The sequence below is a fragment of the Chlamydotis macqueenii genome, chromosome 2, assembly GCF_036417535.1.
Source record: "Chlamydotis macqueenii isolate bChlMac1 chromosome 2, bChlMac1.mat, whole genome shotgun sequence".
NCBI lineage: Eukaryota > Metazoa > Chordata > Aves > Otidiformes > Otididae > Chlamydotis > Chlamydotis macqueenii.
Window position 1 is genome coordinate 64,406,831 of NC_141557.1, and position 26,131 is coordinate 64,432,961.

General features: G+C 39.3%; 1 protein-coding gene across 1 annotated transcript; it reads left to right on the forward strand.

Annotated features, from left to right (window-relative positions):
• The first annotated feature begins 110 nt into the window (after window positions 1-110).
• GPLD1 (glycosylphosphatidylinositol specific phospholipase D1) lies at window positions 111-25,863 on the forward strand. The gene is made up of 25 exons (XM_086743156.1): window positions 111-920; window positions 4,496-4,551; window positions 5,507-5,585; window positions 8,338-8,435; window positions 9,633-9,743; window positions 10,020-10,068; window positions 10,557-10,611; window positions 11,578-11,685; window positions 12,429-12,456; window positions 12,544-12,683; window positions 13,679-13,744; window positions 14,300-14,423; window positions 14,956-15,095; window positions 16,274-16,460; window positions 17,470-17,580; window positions 18,579-18,653; window positions 19,036-19,192; window positions 21,087-21,228; window positions 21,723-21,822; window positions 21,916-22,009; window positions 22,584-22,760; window positions 23,095-23,252; window positions 23,512-23,538; window positions 23,632-23,682; window positions 24,914-25,863. Exons 1-25 carry the CDS (start codon window positions 824-826, stop codon window positions 24,989-24,991), a joined length of 2,508 nt encoding a protein of 835 aa, XP_086599282.1. The 5' UTR covers window positions 111-823; the 3' UTR covers window positions 24,992-25,863.
• The last annotated feature ends 268 nt before the right edge of the window (window positions 25,864-26,131 follow it).

Consider the following 26,131-nt stretch of genomic DNA (forward strand, 5'->3'; position numbering starts at 1 on the left):
TGCGCTTGCCAGCTCGACTTCAGGAGCACCAGCCTGCGGGAGGCTGTGGTCGCGCTGGGCCAACGGCCCTCGCCGCTGGCCGCCGGGTGCCATGGCGGCTGCGGTCGGTCTTTGGCAGGAGGGCCATGCCAAGCCCCCTGCCCGGTGCCGCCATCTCGCCTCCTGGCCAGCTTTGTGTGGAGGATGGCTGGGAGCCGTAGCCTGTCCAGCCTCTGCAGTGAGAGAGCAGTTCATAGCGATACTTATGGCAGGAGTACTCTCATTATTTCCTCCTGTATATCAATTGGGCTTTCAGTCTGGACCACGAAACCCAAACGTATGTGTGCAGTGTCCTATCAGCTCACCAAAGCTTATGAATTCTTCCTGCCTACAAGTCAGGAGTTTGTTTGTTTCTACTAATACTGCTTTGGCAGTTGGCTTTAGGGGTTTTTTTTTTTTTTTGTGAAATCTGACATAGCTGTTGTAGGGCAAGTGTACCATGAGCTGGACAGTCTGTGGGAGGATGCTCTTCTCTGCCGTGCTTCTGTATGTTAACACAAATCTCACAGTAGTAATGCAGTGATGGCAGTTACATTGCCCAAACCCCAGAGATACTACAGAATTCAAGAAGGGAGAACATGTCTAGGTTGTTTCTTTTTATGTAAATTACTTTATTTGAGGTAAAGAAAAGCATTGGTGTAAAACAACCATACAAATACAGCAGTCATTTACTTGTTGTGTCAGCAATAATGTCTGAGAGAAAAGGCATGCTCCGTAACCTACATTTCAAAGGTCACAGTGCTACTGCTCCAGGCTTCAGAGAATCACAGTTTGAGCCAGCATCATGGCTGATCTGAGGATTCAGTCTGTTTTGCTGGTTATACTATGCCATTTCTGTCAAAGATGTATCCCAAGTGGAATTTCAACACATGTTGAAATAGGTAAGACATGTTCAGAATGAATTTTTGTGTCCTTTTAGTTGCTTGGGAAGAGAAGTAAGATCAGATTCAACTGGAAAGCAAAAGGAGGAAATGTTAAAGTCATGAGCATTCTACATAATTAAAAAAAATTTGAATAACATATAGGATAGATTAGTAGTTGGTTTTGGAGTTTGAAACTTCGCTGTTTTTATAAGCAAAATGCTTGAATTGACTGGTTGCGTATTTTTCCATCTTCTAAAACAGGGATTATGTAACTGGAATGTTTGTGTCTGTGAGTCTTGTGCAGACAGAGTTTGTTTGGAGAAAGAAGAGCAATACTTTACACGATTTATGGGACTGTTACATTCAAACGAGAAAAACAGATCATTCATGGTAGCTCTGTTTTCAAATATTTTGCCATATCTGTATGAAAAAGATAAAGTGCTGTAATGTGTTTGTATCTATGACTGACATAATGAAAATTTTGTTCTGTGTCTCTTTCTGGTGGGTTGCTATCTGTAGCCTGAACAGCGTAGATTTTTACAGAATTAAGGAGAGAGCTGAGTGAACATCAAAGTGGAGAAATATTTGTTTTTATTTTCTTGTTTGTATGTTTGTCTGGTTTCTGCTGTAGTTCTTGCAAGAACACTCATGAGTAGTGTGAGGTTATTCTGAAATGTTTACTCATAATAAATTGACAGTTTTAATTGTTTGTTCTTCTGTTTCTGATTCTAAATCCGTTGCTCAAACAGATACTAAAATGTATGACGTCTCTGTTCAGGTAATTCTTCTTTAACTACTGAATACATGCAACTTCGAACAAATTAAAGGATGGGATTATACATGGTATTTGTTTGAGACTGAGAGTATGTTCCGTTACTGAGTGTTGTACCCTTGGTCAGCATCTTGCAAACATTCACTTTTCGTAGTGATATGTCAAGAAACCCATAGTAATCCGTAGGAGAAGTCACTCTGGCTGAGGTTAGGCAAGCGCATACATCTTTGCAAGCTCGGAGCTCCAATTACTGAAAATGAGCTTCTGAAAACTTGAAATAACAGATTTGGCAGAATAGAGTGTATTTACAAGAAATCTACAAAGAGAAACAAGAGCTCATGGATTGTCCTGGTTTCAGGAGGGACAGAGTTAATTTTCTTTTCAGTAGCCGGTGTGTTTTGGATTTCGTGTGTGAAGAATATTGATAAAAACACTCTTGATGATACGAGTTGTTGTTAATGAGACCAAGGACACTGGCTTTCCAAGTCTTGTTAAGGTCTTGTTAACGTGCAGATGCGGGAAGCTGGGCGAAAGACAGACAGAATAATTGATCCAAACTGGCCAAAGAAAGTATTCCATGCTATAAACGTCATGCTCAGTATATAAGTGGGGGTTGCCCATGTTGGGGGCATTCTTTTTCTGGCATTCTTGTCGGGCATTCTTGTCGGGTATCCATTCGGGCACACTTGGCATCCTTTTCTTTTCTCTTGCTTGCTGGCATCGTTCCCTCTACCTTGCTAGCTTGCTCTCCCCCCCGTTTGCTTGCTGCTCGGTGTCGTTCCTGTGATTGCTGCTCAGGATGGGCTGCGTCGGTCATTCGGACATCGGGTGGTGAGAAATTGTACATTGTTCATTTTGTATATTTTGTATATATTAATATCCTTATATCCTGTTAGCTTTGTAGTTTTTTAGTATTTTTAGTAAACTTTTTTTATCTCAACCCATGAGTTTTCATTTCTTCCGAATTTCTCTCCCCCGTCCCACTGGGTAGGGGGAGGGTGGGTAAGAAACTGTGTGGTGATCCAGGCTAAACCACCACATGGATCTATCTCAAAGCAGTCTTTTTTTTTTTCTGATCAAAGAAGCACATTCCAGAAAAACTGCATTTCTGAAATTTAAATATCTTGGTTGTCTGACAAGTAGTGTGTTGGGTCATAGTTTACAACAAATTTTGTCCATTTGTCTGAAAATGACATTAAGCTGTGTTCAGCTCTGATGTTGCTGAAATCAGTGCTTTTATTAATGTGCAAATGAAAGTCCATGATGATAAGATACTGAAAGTTATTGCCAAATCCAAACACTGAGTATTCCAGGAAAAAAACCCAACAAACTGTAGAAAGGAACTCCTCCGACTCAAAACCAGCACCAAAGTCTATCCTCAACAGACTTCTGAAAGTACTTTTAAAATGGTGAAAAGCTCTGCCTGTTCAAAATGTTGATCATGTTCGGTGTGCTTGGCAGAGCTGTGCTGTGTCCTGCTTGCCACCACCTCATTGCTGGAGGCAGGTCTGAGTGGGGAGGCTCTTTCACCCAGGGGCTCCTGTCAGACCCACAGGGCTCTGTGGAACCGTGGGGATCCATCACGAAATTTGTTGTAAAGCTGAACTTGTAGGACCTGGGCCCACATGAGTAATGAGTGAAGTCGGAGGGACAGGAGCCAGGAAAAGCAAACTGCCAAACTGAGACTCTCTCGCGCTGGAAATAGTGTGTTGAAATGGATGAGCCTTAAAATTATAGACTTTTTTGTATTACTTTTAAAGGTAATATTATTACTTTAAAATCATTTTATTACTCTTTTAAATTTTTTCCTGTTTTAGTGCAAGATTGGTCCTTAAGGAATCTTAATGTATTTGTATAAGGATGGTTTAGATCAGTGGGTAGAATTTAAAGTGGGTAAAATTCAAACACACACTTTTGCCTAGATCTTATTCCAGAATAAGAGTGGAGTTTTGGTTTTTTTTTTGTGATGTGATTTATGTGCTAAGGATCAAAGTAAATTCAGCATATTCTGGGTTATCCTGATCAGTCTTAATATAGCTTCAAGCGAGGACTAGAATTTTGTGTGGGAAGGCAAGATGATATAACCCATGCATCCAGTTCCAACTGAATAATTCTAGAGGCAACGTTGGGTATTTTTAGAATAGTGTTAATAGATTATCCCTGGATCTAACATTAATTAGAAGAAGATTTCATTAAAGAAAAGTGATGTCTGTTTTATTCTCTTGTTATGTTTGCTCAATAAATATTTTGGCAGTAAGAATGTCTGCCTATACAGTGACCAAATATTATTTACCTTGCCGACTTTAGATTTTTCTTGGTTTTCATGCATGTTAAAAATTAATCAAACTGTTAAACATCCTCATTGATTCCTGAGGTACCTTTTTCAACATTAAGGGCAACAATGAAACTGAAATACAGTTCAGGTGGGTCCTTTACAGCTAGAACTTTATGATCTGTACTCTATATTAGCTGGGTGTGATCGTGTCAGTTCACTCCTGTAGCTCAGTTCTGGACACGGGGAGTTCCTTTCCCCTGTAATTTTGGCTTTGTTGATCAGCTTGAGAGCTGGGGATTAGAGAGAGACTGATGAGACCTCACTGCCCAGGTGTGCCACAGAAGCAGCATTTCCTTATTAGCTCCCTAGGTGAGAAAACACACCCTCTCACCCGTCCAGGATTTTTTGAGAAATCATGTTTCATGCACATGTGCCGCTTGGCTTTGATATGATGATGTGGTGTATTCTGGTTTTGATAATGTTCTAACAAAACACGGGCCTGGCCACAGTACCTTTAACTCAATACTTCTATATCTTGTTTTTCAGCACATAGAGCTCTGGAATTTTTTACTAAGCGTGAAGGGAATGTTAATTATAGACAGGTAGGAAGCATATTATTGCTTAATTTTGTACACTTTTCTTCGGAATGTTCTGTCTCTCTTCTTGCTTTTCTTTATTATTTATTCTCAGTAATATGCATGTAACTATTGTGCCTAGAATGTATTTTTACCATTTTTGTTGGAAATCATTTGACTCCCTCTGAATACTAATACAAATCTGTGGTATTTATAATAATGTATATATACAGTGTGTTGTTTCTCGCATATTTTCCCATCTTCTTAAGTCATATCCTCCGTGGGTTGTTGTATTAGAAGAATCAGTAGAGGACTTCTGAGAAAGAGATTCAGTGAACATAAGGATAGCAAAATGACAGCAAGGTTTTGAATTTAGTCCACCACACACGTAATTTAATCAATTCTGATTGGTGCAAATAGCATTTTCTTTTTTGAGTTGTATCCAGCAGAGCACTGTAAGCATGTGGACAGTTTCATAAACAAAATACATATGTGTTTTGCATTTAAAACATTTTTAATATCCTTTAGGACAATGTAAAGAAGATAATTTTGTATAATTTGATATTTTATCAAAGTCAGAGATCAGAGAAGGGAAGTGTTCACATGGTCTCCTGTAGACAGCTATGCTGTGATTCAGAGGATGGAAGTTAGCAGCCCAAGCTTCATAGCTAGTCCAGGAGGAGGAGGGCACCTTCAGAAGGTGACTTCACCAGTACTTAAATTAGATCATACAAATCCTTTCCTAAATGGCCTTTCAAATTATGATTTATACTGATTAGTTTAGTTTCACTTACAAGGACTGACAGGGGGGGACGGGGAAGATGATGAGGGATGATGATGACGCTGAAATAACATATTTTACCAAGATAATATATGTATCTTCCCGGATATTTAAATTTTATCTTCAATACTGCTGGTGAGCTGTGGTTTTGTGCTGTGCAATAGCATTATGATTCCTTTTTTTCCTCCCATCCTTTCCCAGTTATTACTAAACCACCAAGATGCATTTCAGGCTGGAAGTATTTATCCTGATGCCTTTTATCCTCCCATCTGCAAAAGTGGTAAGAAAAGCTTTATAAGTCCAATATTATAACTATATTTTTATGTGAAAATCCTACAGAATTTAGTAGGGTTGAAAACAGTTATGTTGTAAGAAATTAAGTGTGACCAAAAATAGCTTCCTGCAAAAACCCATGATTTTTGTTAGTATTTGTAGCCTTTTTGTAGAACTTTCTAAAAAATAGTACATTTGAAAATGTTTTTAGAAAGTAACTTTTGGGTAAATTTAACTATTTAATGTATAGGACAATTTGATAGAAGGATGCTGTTTGATTAAATTACGTCAGATTACTGAGTACTGTCTTGGGGAGAAACTGAGAGAATGAAATAATCTTTTTTTTTTAAGTCTTAGGGAAAGCCTAGAGCTAATTTCTGTGTTAGGAAGTATTACTTTCTATCAGATCAGTCACAAACATGATAGGAGAATATAAAAAAAACTCACAAAACCAAAATAGTGTAGGACTTGCTGAGGGGCGAAGTGTTAGTAATATTCCAGTTTAAAGCTTTTTCCAGACCACTGTCTTTTGCCTTTTACTGGTTCCTGTTTGAAGTTAATGTCAGTCTTAGTTTTGCTGCTTGCAGATCTAAAGACTGCACTACAGAATTAGCTCCCTGTCGCAATGTCTGTAAAAAGTACATCTGGACTTGCAACTGATCCTCTGATTTTCCAACTCTGGTAGGTCAGCTCTTTATCATAATCAGCCTCTCCAGCAACACCAGAGCTGTAAATCAGGCAGCTAAGGCTTGCTCCAGGGTATTTGCTACTAAAGTAGTAAATCTGGATAGTAAGCAATTAGCAAATGGGACAGAGACAGGCTGTTCTCCCACAAACAAGCTATTAGGATGTTCAGGCAGATACCAGAGGCAAGGCAGTGCTACATAGTTTGTGTGATCATATCTGGCCAATTGATTATTGAGAGGTTATTGAGACTGAAAGACTAAAGTATGGGAGGTGGTTTATTTTAGTGGATCATGCATATTCAGATCCATTAAATTCAAAGTGTTCTTAGGATCTTTATTTGTTCTGCCTCATCTTTTACATATTTTTCAGCTGAGTGCCAGTGCCTCCACTTATCTCTGTATTTGTTTTTCTTGCCTCAAACTGCAAAATCCTTGTTTGTCTTTCCAAGGACACTTTCCCTATCTTTTTGCATCACCTGCTTTACTTAGAGTCTTAAATCACACAGAGGCAGCTAGACTTCTCATTGTTTCTTACTCATAGGTTCTTGATGCTGACTGTTGTTTATGCCAGCTACAGGCTGCTTGGTTTATATTCTGATAGGCAGGTTGCCCCATCCAAGTTGCCTAGCAGGGGATCTTCTCCATGGTTATGTTGTGGTGTTCAGTTCCCAGCCAAATTGCCCCTCTGGTCTAGCATTTGATACTAGTTTTGTCTCCTGTCACTCACCAGGTCACTGTTCCTGGTCTTCTATGTGACTCTGCTAACATCTTGTCCCAAACTACAGTCTCACTTGCCTTGTTTTCAGGACTGATGTTCTTCTGGGATTTTTTTCTATTTACCTCAACTTTCCCTTCTAACAGTTTTGACTTCTGCCTTATACCAGACCAGTGATCAGAGCTTCTCTGCAGCCTCCAGCCCACATGCCTTCATTAAATTTGGGGTCCATCTTGCGTTGTTTTATGCTTGGGCCACTTGTCAGCAGTCTGCTTAGTCAATGTGGAAGAAATAGGTACCTCTACAGATCTGAACTGTGTGCCTCTAGATCAAGAACAAAGCCATCCAGACTGCCTTTCCAGGCAGGAGACAAACTTAGATGTAGAAGTCTACTCTGTGAATGTTTAATTTTGATCTAGTAAATCCCATCCTTATGTTATCTAGTTCAGCTGTATTGTAAAATTTCAAGAGGCCAGGAGGTGACTGAATTGCCCACAAGGTCGACTCTCTCAGTTTCAGCATTTAATATACTTTAATCTTCTGCAGTTTCACAGTTCTGTGTGAACATACACATACTCTTCCTCCTAGTGTATTGATGGTCCGAACATTCTTATCTCCTGCTTACCTTCTTCCCCATTAGAGAATTTAATATTGTGCTGCTTGGTCTTGTCAGCATCACTTTGCCCTCAGTTTTATGTAGGTACACTGAAGTTTTTAGGCAAGGTCACTGTTAGATCCTACATAATCTCTTCTACATAAATCCAAGTGAGAGCAATAATTGGTGCTTCAAAGGAAAACCTGATTTTTCCTGCCTTCCTTTGCCCTTCTTCTGCTCCTACACTGACTGTATCGTGGCAAGTTTGCCATTCTGTTGCAAATGATGATGACGACGATCACATAGCCCTCCTCTGCCCTATGGAAACTAGTGCCTGTCTTAAAGCATGACATTTTCAGTTGGCTGCCATGCCCATCAGCTTTTCTGCAGTACAATTTGATGCATTCGTTTAGTCGACAATTTCTCTGTCAGCTCTTTTTATCCTCTCCACTTGGGCAACAATACTTCGTTGTACTGTACCTGCTCCCAGGCACAGGGAAAGGGAGCAGGCACAAGGTTTTCAGATGCTTCAAACAAAAATCATAGGAGGTAAATCTACTATGTCTTTTGACAGTATAAATCATATAAAAATATATATAATTTGGCTCTTCTCATGTAAGTGGATTGCAAAATTTCTCATCTATATGACTTTAAATTGAACAAGTCTGGGTTTTTTAATGGAGAAACCCTTTTTTTTTCCCTTTTTTTTCCTTTTTTTTTCACAAAGAATAAATCAAATGCTAATACAATTTTATTGCAATAGGAATATTCCATGATGTGTCTGAAGACACTCACTGGTCACCATTTCTCAATGCAAGTATTCACTACATCAGAAGGAATTATCCTCAGCCTTGGGAAGAGGTAAAAAAATGTCATTAACTTTTGACTTTGGTTTTTACTGTTTTCTTCACCTTTACTTGTTGCAATTTCATCCTTTGGGAAGTGTAGGAAAAAAAAATGTTTAAATTAAAGTCTCTGCTGATATAGGAAAATTTGAAATCCTATTTTCATCTTTTCCAGACAAAAAAGTTAAAATTTCCATGTAAAGTCTATCAGTTATCTCCAGTGTGGTCTGGTGCTTATGATATATTTCATAGGTCCAAACTTTTAAATGTGATTGGTGGTCTTGCATTATTGTCAGATCTGTTTGAGTGTTTGCCACTTGAAAACCAGGTATCTTTTAGAATTCTTACTTGTGAAATATTTGACTTAGTCCTGATTTACTCTTGTTTGTGGTATATGAGCTACACCGCAGGAGAGGAAAAACATATTCTCAAAAGTGAGAATGATTTTAAAGGTCATATTTTCTTTTCCATTTTCTTTGCCATTCTCTGTCTGCTCAGGAGAGTCATGCAGGTGGAGCAGTATTTGAGAGTGTGCACTCTTTAAAACCTAGGCAAGTCTGCCTGTCTTTTGACTGCCTATTCGTGATACTGACCTTGTGAACTGTTAACCCTCAGGAAGTATAAATTTGTCAAAAAAACATGATTCCATAGAAGATTTTTAAAAGATCTCTGTAACTTACAGTGATTCAATGCATAGAAGTCTTTTATGGAGAAATGAAATTTCTGTTGCTCATAAATTTATTCCAAATAACTTTTCTGTTTGTAGGAATAAGATCAGTAATTTCATACCTGGGCTTTAATCAGGTTCTTTTACAGTGAACAGCACTTGCACAGGAATGTCGTTTTTCTCTCCTGTGTGTGTCTGCACAACACCCATGATGGCAGAGGGAGTGTACTTCTTGGAAGTAGAAGTGTCTTTCCTTAGTCCAGAAAAACACTGTAGTATACATCTAACTTGAAGTACACAAGTTGTCATGACTTCAACAATGTAACTGTATGGCCTTGGTCTGTATGAAGTGCTTAAAGCTTCCCCAGTCACAAAAAGTGACTCCAGCATCAAGGAATGAGTGGGCAACACTTTGTCATGGTAATTTCTTGGATTGTAAGAGTTTCTCACCTGTATCTTTGTATAATGCACTAACTTAAAATGCTCGCCTCCTCTTGAAGACATGAGTAAAATCACTGACATTACTACAAGTGAATTGTTGTGTAGGCTACAGAGAAGCTGGTGGCTTTCCTGTTTGGAATTGCTTCACATATGGTGGCAGATGTTAGCTGGCATAGCCTCGGCATCGACCAAGGATTTCTAAAGGCCATGGGAGAAGTAAGCCTGTATTAATGTATTTATTGCTATAACTGGTTTTATTTGAATTGATAACTTGGCTTTGGACTCTGGTGAGGAGGGAAGAGAAAAGCTGGAGCCCTGTTTCAGGAAGATTTTCAGAGAGATGTAATGTCACAAACTCTGTAACAATGAAGTTGGTCAGGTTTGGGACCTGTAAACTTCAGGGCTGCTTGGGTAATTTGTTTCTGCTTGTATGTTTGTATGGAAGGATGAGTGGAATATCCAGGCAATTCTCTTGTTTTTCTTTTTCTCCAGATTGATTTTCATGGTTCATACTCAGAAGCTCACAGTGTTGGTGATTTTGGTAATGCTTCTGTTTACTGATCGTAGAGCCTTCTATTGGAATAACTAGTCCCCTTCAAAACCACAGTGGCTGATTCTGGCTTGTACTCTGTGTAATACAGGAGCCACGAATGAGTGATATGCAGACTGTGTTCTCACTCTTCCCACAGCTTGCAAATCCCTACTCTCCCTGTCCTCGTGCTCTGTGTTTCAGGAGATGTGATAGGGCATATAGACACTTGTATTAAAGCCAAAACACAGGCTAAAGTTTAAATGGAGTCACTACTGTGATTGAATTTTACATTATTTTTATTCTCTGGAATTATAAAATATGCAGCATACTTTCAGGTGAATCATTTATGTGTTCTAAATATACAGGTGGAGGATATACCATACAAACATAGATAGCATAGCCATACATAGCTTCCTCTGTGCTGTTTTCCATGAGAGATACTTAACGGGTTTGGTTTGTTGGGCTTTGTGGTTTTTTTTTCATTCTTCCATCTGCAGGAGGAGATGTACTGAGTCAGTTTGAGCTGGACTTCAGTTATCTGGCACCAAATTGGTAAGATAATGAGGTTACTTTCTTTCATAACTATTTCTGCTTACTCTGTAAATTCACTGTGTTTTAACAAAATGCCGTCCTCCTTTGTCTGTCTTTCAAAAGAAGTCTGTGGAGGTATTGGAATTTCCCTGAGTTTGATATTTCTTATACGCATATTTATCGTTCTCTTGCATTAAAAACTATAGGGACAGGAAAAAAAAAGTTTTGCATATAGGACCACAGCAAGAAAGATTAAATTGTTTATCTCTGAAGGGAATTATAAGTAATTATATATAAAATAATCAGTGAAAAAGGTAGTGACTTAGTCACTTAAATAACTCAGTTAAATCTCACTTAGATTTCCATTTAAAGTTTTGGAAGTTGAGGATGTTTATGGTTAGAAATGCTGTGGAACTCAGACAGGTTTTAAAAGCGTGAAAAGAAGCAGCAGGTTCAGATAAGCACATTTTTTTTCCAACAGTTTTTAACTGAAATGAAAAACTCTCATGCCTTTTTTTTCTGCTGATAAAGTAAGTCAGTTGAGTTGTTTTGTTTAAGTAGGATGTAGTTCATGTAGGTGTAGAAGGGACAGTTCATTAATAAAACTCTGGCACAGCTATGGGAAATGTCTGTTTGGCTAGGAGTGGATTTGGCACAGTGGAGAGGACATCTTTGGAGGACATCTTCCACGATTATGTGATCACCAAGCCAGGGAACCACTGTAAGGAGTGTGAAAACTTTACCAGCAGTAGCCATAAGGGAATGCTTCCACAGATTTCCGAGTTTGAACCTGAACAGGAGGAGAGTGTTGTGCAGAGAGTAACTGCACCTGCAATCCTGATCTTTCTGGCTTTTGTAAATCTTCATGACCTTCTATAGTCTCTTAAAATTTAGAACATTTTAAAGCAGGCTATTGTTATTTCAGAAACTGTAATCTTATCAGATGATGTGGAAACACTTGTTATAATACCTTCATCTTGTTTTTAGGTATGTACCTGTCAAAGACCTAGCAGCTATCTATAAGGAATTTTATGGAAGAGAGATCATAACTGAAAGCACGATTACTGACTGCACTTACCTGCTGTTTCTTGAACTGTAAGTTGAATAGATTTGTCTAGATTTTCAGAAGTGAAACATATGTAGGAAAATGATTATAATCCTATCTGAAAGGCTAGCTCAGAAATTTATGCATTGAGGCCAGCAATATAGACTCCCTACTAGACCCCAAAATCATAAAATACCTGATTTTTTTTAATGGCTAGAACACAAATTTTCACTGCTTAATGGCTGTTAAAAATTCATTATTACACCACAGATTCAGCATCTTAGCTATTTAACACATTTATGCATTTACCATATTTATGTCTATTTATGTGAGAACAGCTGTGTCTTCAAGTACCATTGTGTTGTGGCATGTTAGCAATATAATTTTCATGTACTGATGGAGCGGTGTACACACCCAAGTAGATGGCTTACCAATGCTTTATGTAGATCCTTTCAAGTCCAAGAAGAATTCAAAAGACGCTATTAGTATCTGGCAATGTCTGCTTCTGCTTTTGAATATCCTAAACAGCTTAGCTGTATCCTTATTTCAGTTAATTACCAATAGTCATGCAGCATTTACAGACACTGTAAATCTCTCCAAATTAAGGGCAGCAATAAAGCCAAGATCATTACTTCTCACATTACTGCTTTAAAAAATATATTAACAACTAACAAGGAAATGTAATGACTTGCATAGTATTTACCATAGAGAAGCCTTGAAAATAACTATTTAAATAGTTAAATATTTTTAAATTAAGCCAATTTCTTTCTGAAGGTTTTGGGTTTTTTTTCAGACATGGAGAAAGACTTGCTGTTGCCAAGGTCAGTTTTCTCTTTCCTTGATAAAAATTCATATATAGCACGAAGACAATGTAATCCATCTTACTAAGCATGTTGCTTGTCTCCTAGCTTTTTCCAACATATGCTAGTAAATCTCCGTTTCTGGTGGAGAAGTTCCATGAGTATTTCCTTGGAGGAGTGGATGACATGGCGTTCTGGACAAACAATATTTTTGAGCTGACAAGCCATATGCTGGAGAATGGAACCAGGTATAACTGTTTCCTGCAACATGAAAACACAGTAGTCAAGTTCTGACACCCGTTTAATTGTTCTTCTGAAGGCAGGTCCTTTCCTAGAAGAGGTGCTGAGCTTTAAATTCTCACTTGGATGAAGGGATTTCTGTGTCTGTCTTTTCCCTAAGTGCAGAGGATTACACAGGCCTTGAGTTCACGTTTGTTATATGTTCACACCCGTTTCCCCAGGCAAGGCTCTGGCGTGCCCAGCTGGTGCTCGACAGGGAAAATTTGGAGCATTCTTTTAGATGTACTCAAGGGCCTGCGTAAATGTTGTATAGCCATGTCCTGAGGCTCTGCCTGGCCTCGGCAGTCTGAGCTGTGGCTGTGGTTGCGGCTGCACCTTCTGGCTGCTGTCATCAGCCAGGAAAGATGTGCCTTCCTATGGGAGGGCAGGTGTTGCCTTCAGACAGTGAAGGCAGATAGGATTAGAAAGAGTAAGACTATATATACTAGTGTTGGAAACTCAAGCTTGTACTCAGAATATCGTATATTTTATAGAAACTCTGGCCCAGTACTGCTCTGTTACAAGTGTAACCTTACTGTAAATAGCTTTATAAGACCAACAGTGGCAGTTAATCCTTCATTTGTATGGAAAATATCACTGCAGCTATTTTGGGAAATGATGTTTGAAATACAGTATGGCATAATCTGTTGTGTTCTTTGTTCCAGAATGGCACTTTCATTAAAAATGCTCTAGATTATTAGAATTAGCAGAACCTGTTACAATAAGTTTCCTTTAAGAGGTATACAAAGACATGTGAGATTCATATAGAATCTAGTCAAGGTTATTAAAATAATTATCAAAGGAGTTTCTCAGGATTATAATGATGCTCTGATTTTGAATATGCAGGGTTTCATGAGAAAATTGGTGACTTCTAATAGAGGAATCAGTAAGAATTAAAGTTGTATTTTTAGTTTCACTTCCATTGCGTGAAAATCTTTAAAAAGCATTCTGCATATTTCTTTAGTGGCTGCTTCCTGCCTGAGAACCCTCTGTTTATAAACTGTACAAGGGAGCACAAGGACAGCTACATGTAAGTATAGCTCTGAAGGTTCAAAGATTTACTGATGAGAGGAGAGTCCTCCACTAACGTGGACGGTAAGCTATGGAAAACTAGAGATATTTTGGGGTTTTTTTGTGTGTGAATTTGAGAATCTCTTCACATGAATAAATAAGCTTCATACAGAGGAACTGTGCAGAATCTAGGAGAGACTTTTACCTTCCAGCCTAAGGACAAGAATACTTACCTAGCACTTGAAGTGCTAAGTCTTCACACTTTATTTGGTTTTCAGGCTTTGTTCTGCCCATCATGAAACTACTGATTCACCTTACCATAGCTAAATTATCTTCTGATTTATGTACAGAAATATGGAACTCAGCTGTTCTGAGCACAAGTATATGTATTCCTGTAGCAAGCATCTCAAGAGAAATCAGCTTAATTGGTATCTCTTGAGTACTCCCTTCCTTTATATATGGGAGAAGTGGCCACCTGATTGCATGCAATGATTGCTTCTCCTAGCTTTGTCATAGAATACTTGAGTTACTAATTCAGTTATGTTAATTGTTATTACTGCCTTCTTTATTTTAGCAGAAACAAACAATCAAAAAATGAACGTCACAAGAATGCAACTTCTTTGCTTACAAAAACACTTGAAAAGAATATAAATTATACAGAGAGAGGAGTTCACTTCAACATACAGTCTTGGGCAACAGTAAGTGAGAAGTTAGAAGTGACAGACGTGAGGTCAAATTCAGCTCTGTATGAAATTGTTTTAATTTCTGTCTGAGATGCTGTGTGATGGAGCAGTGTTTCTGGATGTTAACAGTAGCCTGTGATTTCATTTCATGGAGATTCCAGCAGCCATTGTTAATCTATATGTTTATATGCACATTGTAAACACTAAATTTTTACACTTTCCTCATTGTATAGTGAAGTTAGAACACATCTTGCAGTGCCAAAAATGACAAGATATATCTTTAGTACTTACACTTTAGTATTTGCATTTTACAGAATCATATGATTGCTTTTTGAGGTTAAGAAGTGAACAATTAGCTGTGCTTCATTTAGAGCATACAGTTTTTTGTCTCTTTCTAAAATGGTACTTATGACCTGACTCAGAGTCCACTTAGATCAATATGGTGATTAACACTGTTGGTGACTTGGTTTTGAGGTGCTCCAGAGTGTCCTAGAGTGTCATCCTGTGTTTTAACCATTCTTATGTCTCTTTATTATTTTTATTTCAGAATTCCCTGCACTTGATAAACCATGCTTTTGCAACCAATGTCCGGAGAGCATTAGCAGCTACGCATCAAAAATCTTCTAAGTACATCACCAAGCCAGCAGCTTCGTATTTTCTGACTTCACCTTATGCTAGACTTGGATGGTTGGTAATTTTTTTTCTTCCCACCTCCCTCTTAATTTCTGAAAATTCTGAGTACCCACCAAAGTATTTATGTTTATTCTTTGGATACTCTTTAAAGGTGACAGTCCAAATCAATTAGTGGTACAAATCTGGCTGAATGGCTTATATTGACTGGCCAGAACAAGTTAACTCATAAGATCTTTCTTTCAGATGTTAGCATAAGTCTCTTTGTGTTGGTACTGAATAAAACTGTATCAAGAGAAAAATTTCCATTCAGATGTGAATTCTATTCATATAACCTCTTTCTTTGGAAGAGTTGTCTTGTCATTTTTTTACATTCTCTCCTTAGTGAAGGAGCTCAGTGCTCTGTGTGTGATCAAGCTCAGAATGGAAGGAACCAAAATTAGAACCAACATCAGGTCTAGTTCTGAACAGTATAGGACATTGTTACCCTTTTTTGGTTATTGGTTGATGTTTGCAGAAAATTAGTTTTCTGTCCGGAATTGATCACTGATGGTGCCTAGCAAGCGTTCTTGGAAACACTACCACACTAGTAGCGAGTTCAAAGATAGATTCAGGACACAGAAATGGGTATAGTCTCTCTCCTTGCTGGAGAGATTCTAGCTTTACCTGCAATAGAGAAGAGTAATGAAATAAATTTACTTTGCTGCTGATCTTGCTTTATTTCTTCTGACTCTAAAATTGAAGATTTAATTCTTGAGTTTACTTTGCGCCACTCAAATGAGCAGTAGTTTGTTCTTTTTCTCTCCATGTTCCCTCTCTAAACTCTAACATGTTACTGAGACTTGTGATCCCTTTGCTTATCTGCTGTTAAGTCCATTGATAAATCAGAGGTTAGTGAAGAAGATACTTAATTTCGTCTTTTGTACTGTGTGTCATGCAAACAGCCCTTTTTCATGCTCCTTGCTTTGATTGCTCTCAGGTGCCTTCTGTCAGTAAGTAAAAAGCCCTTCCTACAGACCTCAGCTGCATTAATGGAAGAAGAATCTTCAAGGTTCTGTTTTTATTTAGTTCAAGAAAACAAAAATCAATTCTATAATATGAAAAATGCTGTGTAGATTTTTACAAAAATAGATGGGGGAAGACAGGTCTTGAAAGAAGCAAAAGTATTCATTTTCTGCTAACGTTGTGTTGTCTGAAGTTAATGCTATGATTTTATTGACTCCCTTGCTGTACAGGGCAATGATCTCAGCTGACCTAAACCAGGATGGATATGAAGATCTGGTGGTTGGAGCACCAGGGTACAGCACACTGGGTCGCATTCAAATAGGACGGGTGTATGTGGTCTATGGCAACCAGTCAGGTTTGCCGCCAGAGGACATGGATCTAGATGGGAAAGCAGACCAAGTACTACAGGGTCATCAGGTGAGAGGTCAAGTCAGATACTTGTCACTTAATTTTTTTTTGCCTGAAAATGTAGTCGATTTTGACAGAGCAACAGTATCATTAGTATGTATGAGGATTATTCCTGAAATGCTCCTCCTGGTAAAAGGATGTCATATGCTTTTCAGGAAAAATACCTGTTACTTAAGTCACAGGAACAATTAAATCAGTGGTGATCTGTAGGCTCGCTTTTATTACTGTGCCAGATAAGTGGGTATTATATTTACCCTTGAATAAAACTGAGGTAGTATTTCTGTAGGTTACATTATAGCTCATTCGGATCCCTGCATTTAAGAAAATATTGTGATTTTCCCTTTCTAATCTAAGATTATTAATTCAATATAAGTTTCAATTCATTTGAAGCTACATTTTTTTTCATTAATTGATAACTTGTCACAAAACCATTGTTTGTCTTTAATAAGGGTACATATTATTTTAAAAAAATAGAAAACTATGATTCAACATCATGGTGACTGGCTTATAACTAAGAAGCAGGATCAGATAATCTTTTTAAGTGATAAAGACAAGCCTCTGTAGAACATATCTCTATTTACAAAGAAGAGATACATTTCCTTTTAATCTGTTTCTGTGGTTACAAACTGTGGAGCAGCAGCTGCTGTCTTCTTACAGTGTTTTCATGGTTCACAGCTATAATGCTGTTAACAGGAAAGATCATAGCTTGACATCAATGGTGCACTATGCTCAGAAGAGGAAATAGCACAGCAGCGCCATATTGTGTTCAGTTATCTTATATTTTAACACCTCCACATCTTCAAACAGAACAGTTGACTCCAAGTTAGTGTATTAGTATGACAGTTATTACTTGGGAGAACAGTGACGCTAAGAAAATCTTACGAATTGTTGGGATAGATTTTTGTCATCTCTGTTTCCATTTCTTCCCTGTGCTGTGGTTGAAAGGTGCATTAGGTTTTGATGGTTTTGTCTTTAAAATGTCTAATTATTTTCATGAGAGAAATCCCTCTTCTTTTAGCCTTCAGGAAGATTTGGTTCTGCCGTGGCAGTCCTGGACTTCAATGAGGACGGAGTGCCAGATCTGGCAATTGGAGCACCCTCTGTGGGATCTCAGTTTCTTACTTACAAAGTAAGGCACACAGATGAGTTTGTTGTTTTTTTTGTTTCCTCCAAACAGAACATTTTTATCAATACATATTTTTTATAACAGTGAAATGACAGAAAGAATTTTTGTGGTTGCTCAAGGTGGCATCGTAATTTAAACACAAAGGTTTCTAACCTTTGTGGGTGCTTTGAGTAGAGCAATGACAGCTATCTGTGTTTCTCTTTCAGTGGCCTTTTTTCACATAAGAAATCCAAATCAGATTGGAACTTTGCAGCACTGATGTGCTGGAAATGTAAGAAGCCATTCATGAAATACAAGCGTACCCTTTTTATTTAGGAATGAAGAGTCTGGAAGGGAGCTCATACATCTGCTGTCACAGGCCAACAGATGATATCTAAAATGTGGTACGAACACAGACTCACTTGCTAAAATAATCAAGTTACAGAGGCTTAATGACTTGCAGCCTACCAGATAATCCTATGTAATGGTCCCTGAGTATTTTCAGCCCACACAAACTGAGAGGCAAAATGTTTTGGTTTAAACCACATTCATTAAGCTTAAAACACTTCAAAATTTCAGGTACTAACTTATCTGCCTAAATAGAAATCTAAATGCTTTTATGTAGACCCACTGGCTTGGAAAATTGCATGCATCTGTTGTGCTTGGCACTGTGTGCCATTGTATTAAATAATAATTAACAAAATTTGAGCCACCTGAGTATGTGTATAACAAACATAATAGACAGTATACTGCCCTTGCTCCTTACCCACAGTATGGTGAGAATGTCCTTCTCTGTACTTCTCTAGTTTGTTGTCTTGTTATGGCAGTACCCATTAACAGCATGGGTATTCTTCGCTTTCAGGTGGAATAGAGTGTATTACGAGAAGACTCTGATGGGAAAAATGCAGTTGTATTAATAGCCCTTGCAGAACTGTTTCATTCCTTGTGCTTTGTCTTGGACTTCATACTTGGTGCTGACATGCAGATGTTCTCATGCTGTATTTGCTTTTCCTGCGGTTTAGGGTGCTGTGTATGTCTATTTTGGCACTGAGGGAAGAGGCTTGGCATCTCAACCAAACATTACCATAACTTGTCAGGTATATTGATCAGGCTAACACAGGGCTACACAAGCAGGGGATGAGATAAAGGGGAAAGGGGCTTGTGGGCTTAAAATAAAGAATGTTAAAATCCAACTTCTAATTGCAAGGGAATTTACACTGATGGCGATAGTGCAAGCAGGTGCTTGCCTAAGTTGGTTGTATGTGGGAGAGACATTTGTACTCCAGTGCAGGGGAGGCAGCAGGGTGAACAGAAAGATGCATATCCCTCCAGAAAAACCCAAAGAAAACAAAATTGAAGTCAGGGAGTGGGAGGGTAATTTGATCAGAAGCAAAGTTAGCTTTTTAGAAGGAGATTGCTTTATTTTGTTACAGAATTGGTGGTTTCAGTTCCATTTCAGACTTTAACTGTTTATTGCAGTATTCCTACTGTAATCTTGGTTGGTCCCTCCTGGCAGCTGATGTTGATGGGGATGGGAATGCTGATCTGGTTGTGGGCTCTCCATATGCACCCGGTGGTGGGCAGCAGAGAGGATTTGTGGCTGCATTTTACTCTTATTTCAACAGGAGTGACCAAGGTAATAATTATTGAGTAAATTAATTCTCCCATATTTTATGTATCAGCTCCTAATTGATCATAGGATAATTCAGGTTTGAGGGGATCTCAGGAGGTGCCTAGTCCAGCCTCCTACTCGCTAAGGGGACAGTTATGAAGTCAGACCAGGTTGCTCAGGGCTTTATCCAGTCAGGTCTTAAAAACCTCCAATGATAGAGATTGCACAGCCATTCTGGACAGCTGTTCCACTCCTGGCTGTCCTCCTAGGGGAAAAAATGTCTTGTTATAGCCAGGATGAACCTGTCTTGTGTCAGCTTATGCTCATTGTCTATTGTCCTCCCAGCATGCACAGTGAAGTCAGAGGCACAGAAGGCATTGAGTACCCCAGTCCACTGGGAAGAGCCTAACTCTATCTCCTTGTTAACATCACAGGTACTGGCAGGCTGCTGTTAGGGCCTCTCAAAACCTTCTCTTCTCCAGGCTGAGTAAGTCCTGGTCCCTCAGTCTCTGCTCACAGCACAAGTGCTGCGGCCCCCAGCCATCTTGGGGGCCATCTACTAAATTTGCTCCAGTTTATCAACATCTTTCCTGTTTTGTGGAATCCAAAACCGAACAATGTATTATAGGTGTGGTCTAGGGAGCAGTAAAGGGGGAATAATCACTTCGCTCAATCTCTTTGCCATGCTCCTGTTTATGTAGCCTGGAATCCTGTTGGCCATCTCTGCTGTCAGATCCTCAGGCTCAGCTCTCTGCCTACGAGGATCTCCTGGCCTTTTCCACACAGCCGCTCCCCAGGGGCTCTCCTTTCCCAGGGGCAGGGCTTTGCATTTGTCCTTGCTGAATTTGACAAGGTTCCTGTTAGCCTGTTCCTCCAGCCTGTCCGAGTCCCTCTGAATGCTAGCCCTGCCCTCAAGTGATAGCCCCGCCCAATCTCCTGTCATCCAAGAGCTTCATGAAAGGGCACGTTGTTGCCTTCTCCAAATAATTTATAAAAGTGTTTAACAGGGTGAGTCTAAACCACTGCCCTCTGAGGGTAATCATCTCAACCAGGTTTTTCCCATCTGGTTGTCCACCCATTCAGCCTGCAATGTCCCAGCTTGGATAGAAGGACATTGTAGGAGACAGTGTTTAAAGCCTTCCTAAAGCAATGGATTAAACTGTGCATTGGTGATACCAGGGTGGTCTCACTGCTCTTCCTTGGAAATTTGCAAATGTACCTCAAAAGATGAGTTTTTACCATTCTATATGCTCATTCTTGTGGGTAAAGGAGAATGCTACAAGTGAGTACAGCCAATGAGTACAGGTGATGAGGATTGTTGTGAATGAGGGAGGAAAGGCCATATATGGAGTTAAAGTTAATAGGGGTCAGGCAAGATACGCAGCTATTCAGAGCTTTTTCAGAATAATGTACTTGAGATTTCCAATAACTCTTAATTTTTGTAGTTTATTCGACTTCCTGTAAAATTAGAAACCATAAGGAAAATGGGTTTTACATTTCAAAACACTGTGGGCTGACATTTTTGCAAAGCCAAAACACAGAATGAATTATTTGAATTAAAGCTAGAATTATTTGAAGCTCCTTTGAAGAATTACAAGTTCTGATAAACAGTTTCGATGTTGTCTGTCCCTAAGAAGGAGTCACTTGTTTAGGGCAGGCTTGATTGATAGCTTTCATGATACTTTGGGTAGGCTACTGCAAGGATTTAGAAGCAGGCTGTGTTGAAGAAAGACTTTCACCAGCCAGGACAGTTGGAGACTGAGCAAGCAAAATTAGCAATAACTGGTGCCATACCATGGGTTGTGTAACTTTGCTTATAGAAACTTATAGTCATAGGATGAAACAGTGGAAGATTGCTGACAGATTTTTCTACGCCAGGGTGCACCAAGATTTAATTCGTATTTTTCTGATCTGTCAGGACTTCTATCGGTAGAGGATGCCAACTGGATGGTGAAGGGGGAAGAAAACTATGGTTGGTTTGGATTTGCACTTGACAGCTGCCAGCTAGAGAACGCAACATTGCTGGTGATTGGTAGCCCTACATGGAAGAGTTGTGCTGGGTGTGTGGTATATGGCATCTTGCTTTCTTCCATTCTGTCCTACTTTTATTGAATTCATATTTTTATGCCTTCATCCTTCCTCATGAAGGAGGGTGTGTGTCGTTTTAGACCCTCTAATAGAGAGAGTCTTTGTTATTTAGAGACACTTAAGATTTTCTTGGGTTTTCTTTGGGAGGGGGAGAGGGGGCACAAAAATACTAACGGGTCAGCCGGCCTAAAACAGTCCTATAGATAGCGCTTACTTTGAGGTACCATTTTTAAAAGCAGACCAAACACAGAAATGTATTGGGTGATAAAGAAGTGGATAGACAGACCAACTCTGTGCCCTAAATGTCTTATAACTAGTTAGAACAAGCATGAGAATTACTCAAAGAGATTTCTAGAGTGTGGCAGATGCTCTTATTCCAGACTAAAAGGAGGAACTATTTTAAGAGGAGCAATCCTAGATAAAAATATGTTGTTACATAAAAATGTATTTTGCATTGTAATTCAAGCTGCAATCCCTTCTCATCGGATGTCAGACAGAGCATTGGGAAGGTGTATGGGTATAACCCGCCAAGCACAAAGCACTGGTTTGCAGTAACTGGAGACAAGGTAGGGCTCCTTCTATAGTACGGGACCTTACAAAAAGTTTGAAATAAAGTGACGTTCTGTAGAAATGACATAGGTGTTTTAAAAATCTAACAGGCAATGGGCAGAATGGGTTTGTCTCTGGCCAGTGGTGTGATGTCTGTGGCTGGGATCACAAGGAAAGTTTTACTGGTGGGTGCACCTACTGCAGGTATGTCCTTTGGAAAACTGGAAACCATTTCTGCTTTGGGATGTCTATTTCTGTGTGACTGGAGGACGGATATAAAGTTAAAAGTTAGAAAAGAGACCTTTTAATTGCCATGTAATTAAAAAAAAATTAGAAAGAATCACTGTAATCACCTACAGGTGCCTTACCTGTAGAGTCCCCTGTACTATGCCTCAACTTCAACGGGTTTTCCCTTCCTTAAATTAGCTTAACGGCATTATTACCTTGTATTGTTTAGGTAGCAGTGATTTGTGAGTAGGCTGCCTATTTCTTGGAACTGAACCAACACAGTATTTTGTCCTTACTCTGCAGTAGGCTGTAAGGTATTAGGAAAGTCAAAACCTAGAACTCTTACCTTGAATGCATTTTCCCCTGCTACTATTGCTAAGAGATTGTTTCTATGCTAACGAGTGTTAATGCTGTTTGATCTTATTTATAAATTATATTAATCTTCTCTATGTTACATAATGCCAGTATTACCTGCTGTCAGTGTATTGCAAGTACTAAACCTGAGTTCCTATGTCTGATGCTCAACTTCTGTTACTTCTTTTTTTTCCAGACAGCCTGTCTAGGATTTCATTTCTATCCTCAGTGCTGCGCCAGGCTGGACTGGCTCTGGTATATGATCTGACAGACAGCATCAAGCCTTCTTTGCTCAGCACGTTCAGTGGGGACAGGAGGTTTTCTCGCTTTGGAGGAGATCTGTACTTGAGTGACCTGGATAACGATGGACTAGGTAAAGCTTGATGAATCTAGATCAGAGGTGAAATGTTTTCCTTTTGCCAACGGGAAGACTGGTCACGGTCCCTTCCAACCCTAACCATTCTATGATTCTATGATTCTAAGTGCTAACTACAGTTTAATTCCTCAATTGACTTGTACAAGTATTCCATTGTGCCTTGTGGGAAGGCATCTCTAAAATCCCAAGCAACTTAGAAATGGAAACATTTTATCTGTCATTATTAATGGGAATTGTGGTATCTAGAGGTATGTAAATGCCAGCTCTCTCGTCTTTTGGTTTAGCATGATTTCACTTCTGATGTGTTATGTCATCCTTGTAATATTTGCAGATGAAATGATTGTGACATCCCCTCTGCGAACTAACGATATCACAGTATTGTTTGGTGGGGCAGCTGGCCGTGTTTACATTTACAACGGAAAGCAGACATCCTCAGGGAATGTGACAGGCCACTGCAGATCATGGGTATCTCCCTGTCCTGAGGACTGGGTAAGAAAACATAAAAGTGAAATCAGGACATGAGGTCATAATGACAGCTAATTAAATCCAGTGCAAATGCATAGGGCTTTCTGACTTGGTTTCAGAAAACAGAAGGTTACTTACTTTTTTGAATCTGTGTGATTCGTCTCCTCCTGTTCATTCTTGAATTACTTTTGCTGTTCAGGAGCCAGGGTTATTGAACTGGTCTTCTGCTCTCCTAGTGTGGTTCTCTCCACTGACTTTTTATTCTCTTTTCTTTCTTCTTCAGGCACAGTATATCCTGATTTCTCCTGAGGCAAGTAACCAGAAAACAAACTACTGAGAGAAACGAAAAAGTCCCACTTAAAAAAAAACTAACAGCATTATAACAAGCAATGTTATTTTGCAGGAACTATCAAGATTTGGGAGTTCTGTTATCACTGTGAAATCTGAAAGAAAGGTGAGAAAAATTACTGTTGTCACTTGCTTTGTAACATCTTTCTACCTCACTTGCATAGAATAACCAACATCTCACACATGTATCTTACTTGTGTGCAGAAATCTTAAGTGCTTTACCTGGTTAATTAAGTTTTTGTTTAAGTCACTCTCTGAACTGCTAATTAAAACCATTTTATAGATGGATGAACTATGGAGTTGTCAAAATTTTGGCACCTGACACTTAAATTGAAAGAGATCACTTTAAAACAGAATGAAATCTGAACTACTTAGGAGTTTGCTGATAGGTTGCATGGTAAATCAAGTGCAGGTACCAGCTGGCTTTCCTGTTTATGCTGGCCCGTATGCAAAGTGGATGCTCAGCTATGGGGTCCGAACCACCAGACACCGAACCACCCCTCTCGTTTAATATTTACAGGCTTGCTGTCCTAGCTGTCACTTGCAGTGAGTGCTGTTCATATGTCAAGTATTTCCAAGCATAGAGGCCCAGTTCTTACCGGAATGATTTTGGATCCTGTTTCTCTGTTTCCCTTAGATGCCCGTTATTTTTACCAAAAGTCTACACCTGTGTTTGTGTGATGCACTGAGGAACCAGTTTTTTCTCAGTTTGAAGGTTACTTAGGGCTTGCTCAGCTGAGGGTAATCCAATGGTCTGCTTACTCTGACATAACCTGTGTGAGAACTGAGGTTCTCTGTGCAAGTACTGACAAAGCCTCAGTACTCGGCTGAGGAGGTTATATATGTGACTGATCTTCAACAAATGGTTTGACTTCTTGCTGTTAAAACATGCAATGGAGAAATGCCTGGAAATGTAAATGCCTCTGAATGAGGTTCAGGTGCATAATCCAGCACCCGAAACAAAGGCATCGCTGACAGTTTCTGCACGAGTGCAAGTGAGGCCCTTCTCCAAGCAGCTGTGTTCCTTTGCTGTGGCACCAATCCAGTCCACACTCCAGCATCATCTGTATTGATCTTACCCTGATAAGCAGTTTACGTTGGCAAGAGATTTATTTGACTGGTTCCAGCTTCTTCCAGTTCCCCAAATGAAATAAAGTCTGTTTGGCAAATGGTTTTGTTAGCCGCTGTTCTGGTGAGGTGGGTTGCTCTCTCGTTTTTCATCACATTTCTGTATGACACTTAATGATGCGGACAAAATCTGGTTTCCATTAGGGAAGCCTAAGGCAATCGTACATCTGCAGTTGCATTTTGCTAACCCTTGTTCTGTATCTCTGCAGAAAGAAGTTGTAGTGGCAGCAGAGAGAAGTTCGGCGAAAGCTCGACTTGGTGGAAGGCTTTTTGTCTACTCGCTCTGAAGTTCGTAGTAGCCTTTAAAACCAGGGCACGGCTGGTATTTTAGTGAAGAATCTTTGTAGTATCTGTGATACTTTCCATAACCCATACAAACCAACAGACTACATGACAGCAAATTTTGATAGACAGATGTCCCAGGTAGCTAGATAGCGTCCTAGATAGTATTCAGGGAGAGAGAGATGGTCCCTGTTTTTAAGTGAAGGGGAATATGAGCATTCATGGTGATTTGACTTAAACCAACCAGAGCTACATCAGTCAGGTAAAAACACAAATTAGTTCTGCTGTAAGTAGTAGCATCACTTAACCTAGAACAAGCAAACTGGTCTGAAAACCCTTTAGAGGCTGACATGAGCAGAAGGCTAGAGTTTGGTGGCAATATTTGGCTGTGTAAGGAACGTATGTTCAGCAGCCACCTTCTCTACTGCTCAGATTGGAGCATTTTCTTGACAAAACCAGGAAAGAATATTTAAAATTCTTTGTATGTTGTATATTGTGATACAGACAGGGATTCTAAGATATCAAAAGTTGCTGTCAAGATAAAAAGCATGGAGGAGGGCCAGCTGTAGGCCAGACAGAAAGGGGGGGTGCCAATCAAAAGGACTGCCTGCATTCAGGGTGTACAACAGGTGGAATTGGCCAGGGAGAAAGCGCAAGACTGGTGAAATTTTAGGAAATGCTTTTGCTTTCACACTCATGGCTAAGACTACACCCCTTCTTTGTGTTTTCATGTAAAATTGCATGACCGTGATAACTTTAAAATTTTTAACAGCTTTTATTGTTAACAGTATTGCCTTCAACTCATTAACACTAATTTTGTATAATGCAGGTTTAACAAAGTGTGCATCAATTATCTATTAAACAACCTGAGCAGCAAGATGTGATGCTATTATTACCGACACTAGTCCATAGACACGCATGTATTTTCTCTCTCTTGCCTCCTTCACAAACATAAAGCGTTATTTTAAGTAACACAAGACAGTGGGATAGCACAGAATTCTAAAGGTCATACACCAAGATGATGTTCTGGCAAACTGTCTCTATCAGGGAGGTTGTTTAAAAAAAAAAAAAGGCAAGGTGAATATTAGCTTGATATATAATGCATTCTGACATCAATTTTGGGGACTTTACTTGCCTGGATAGCA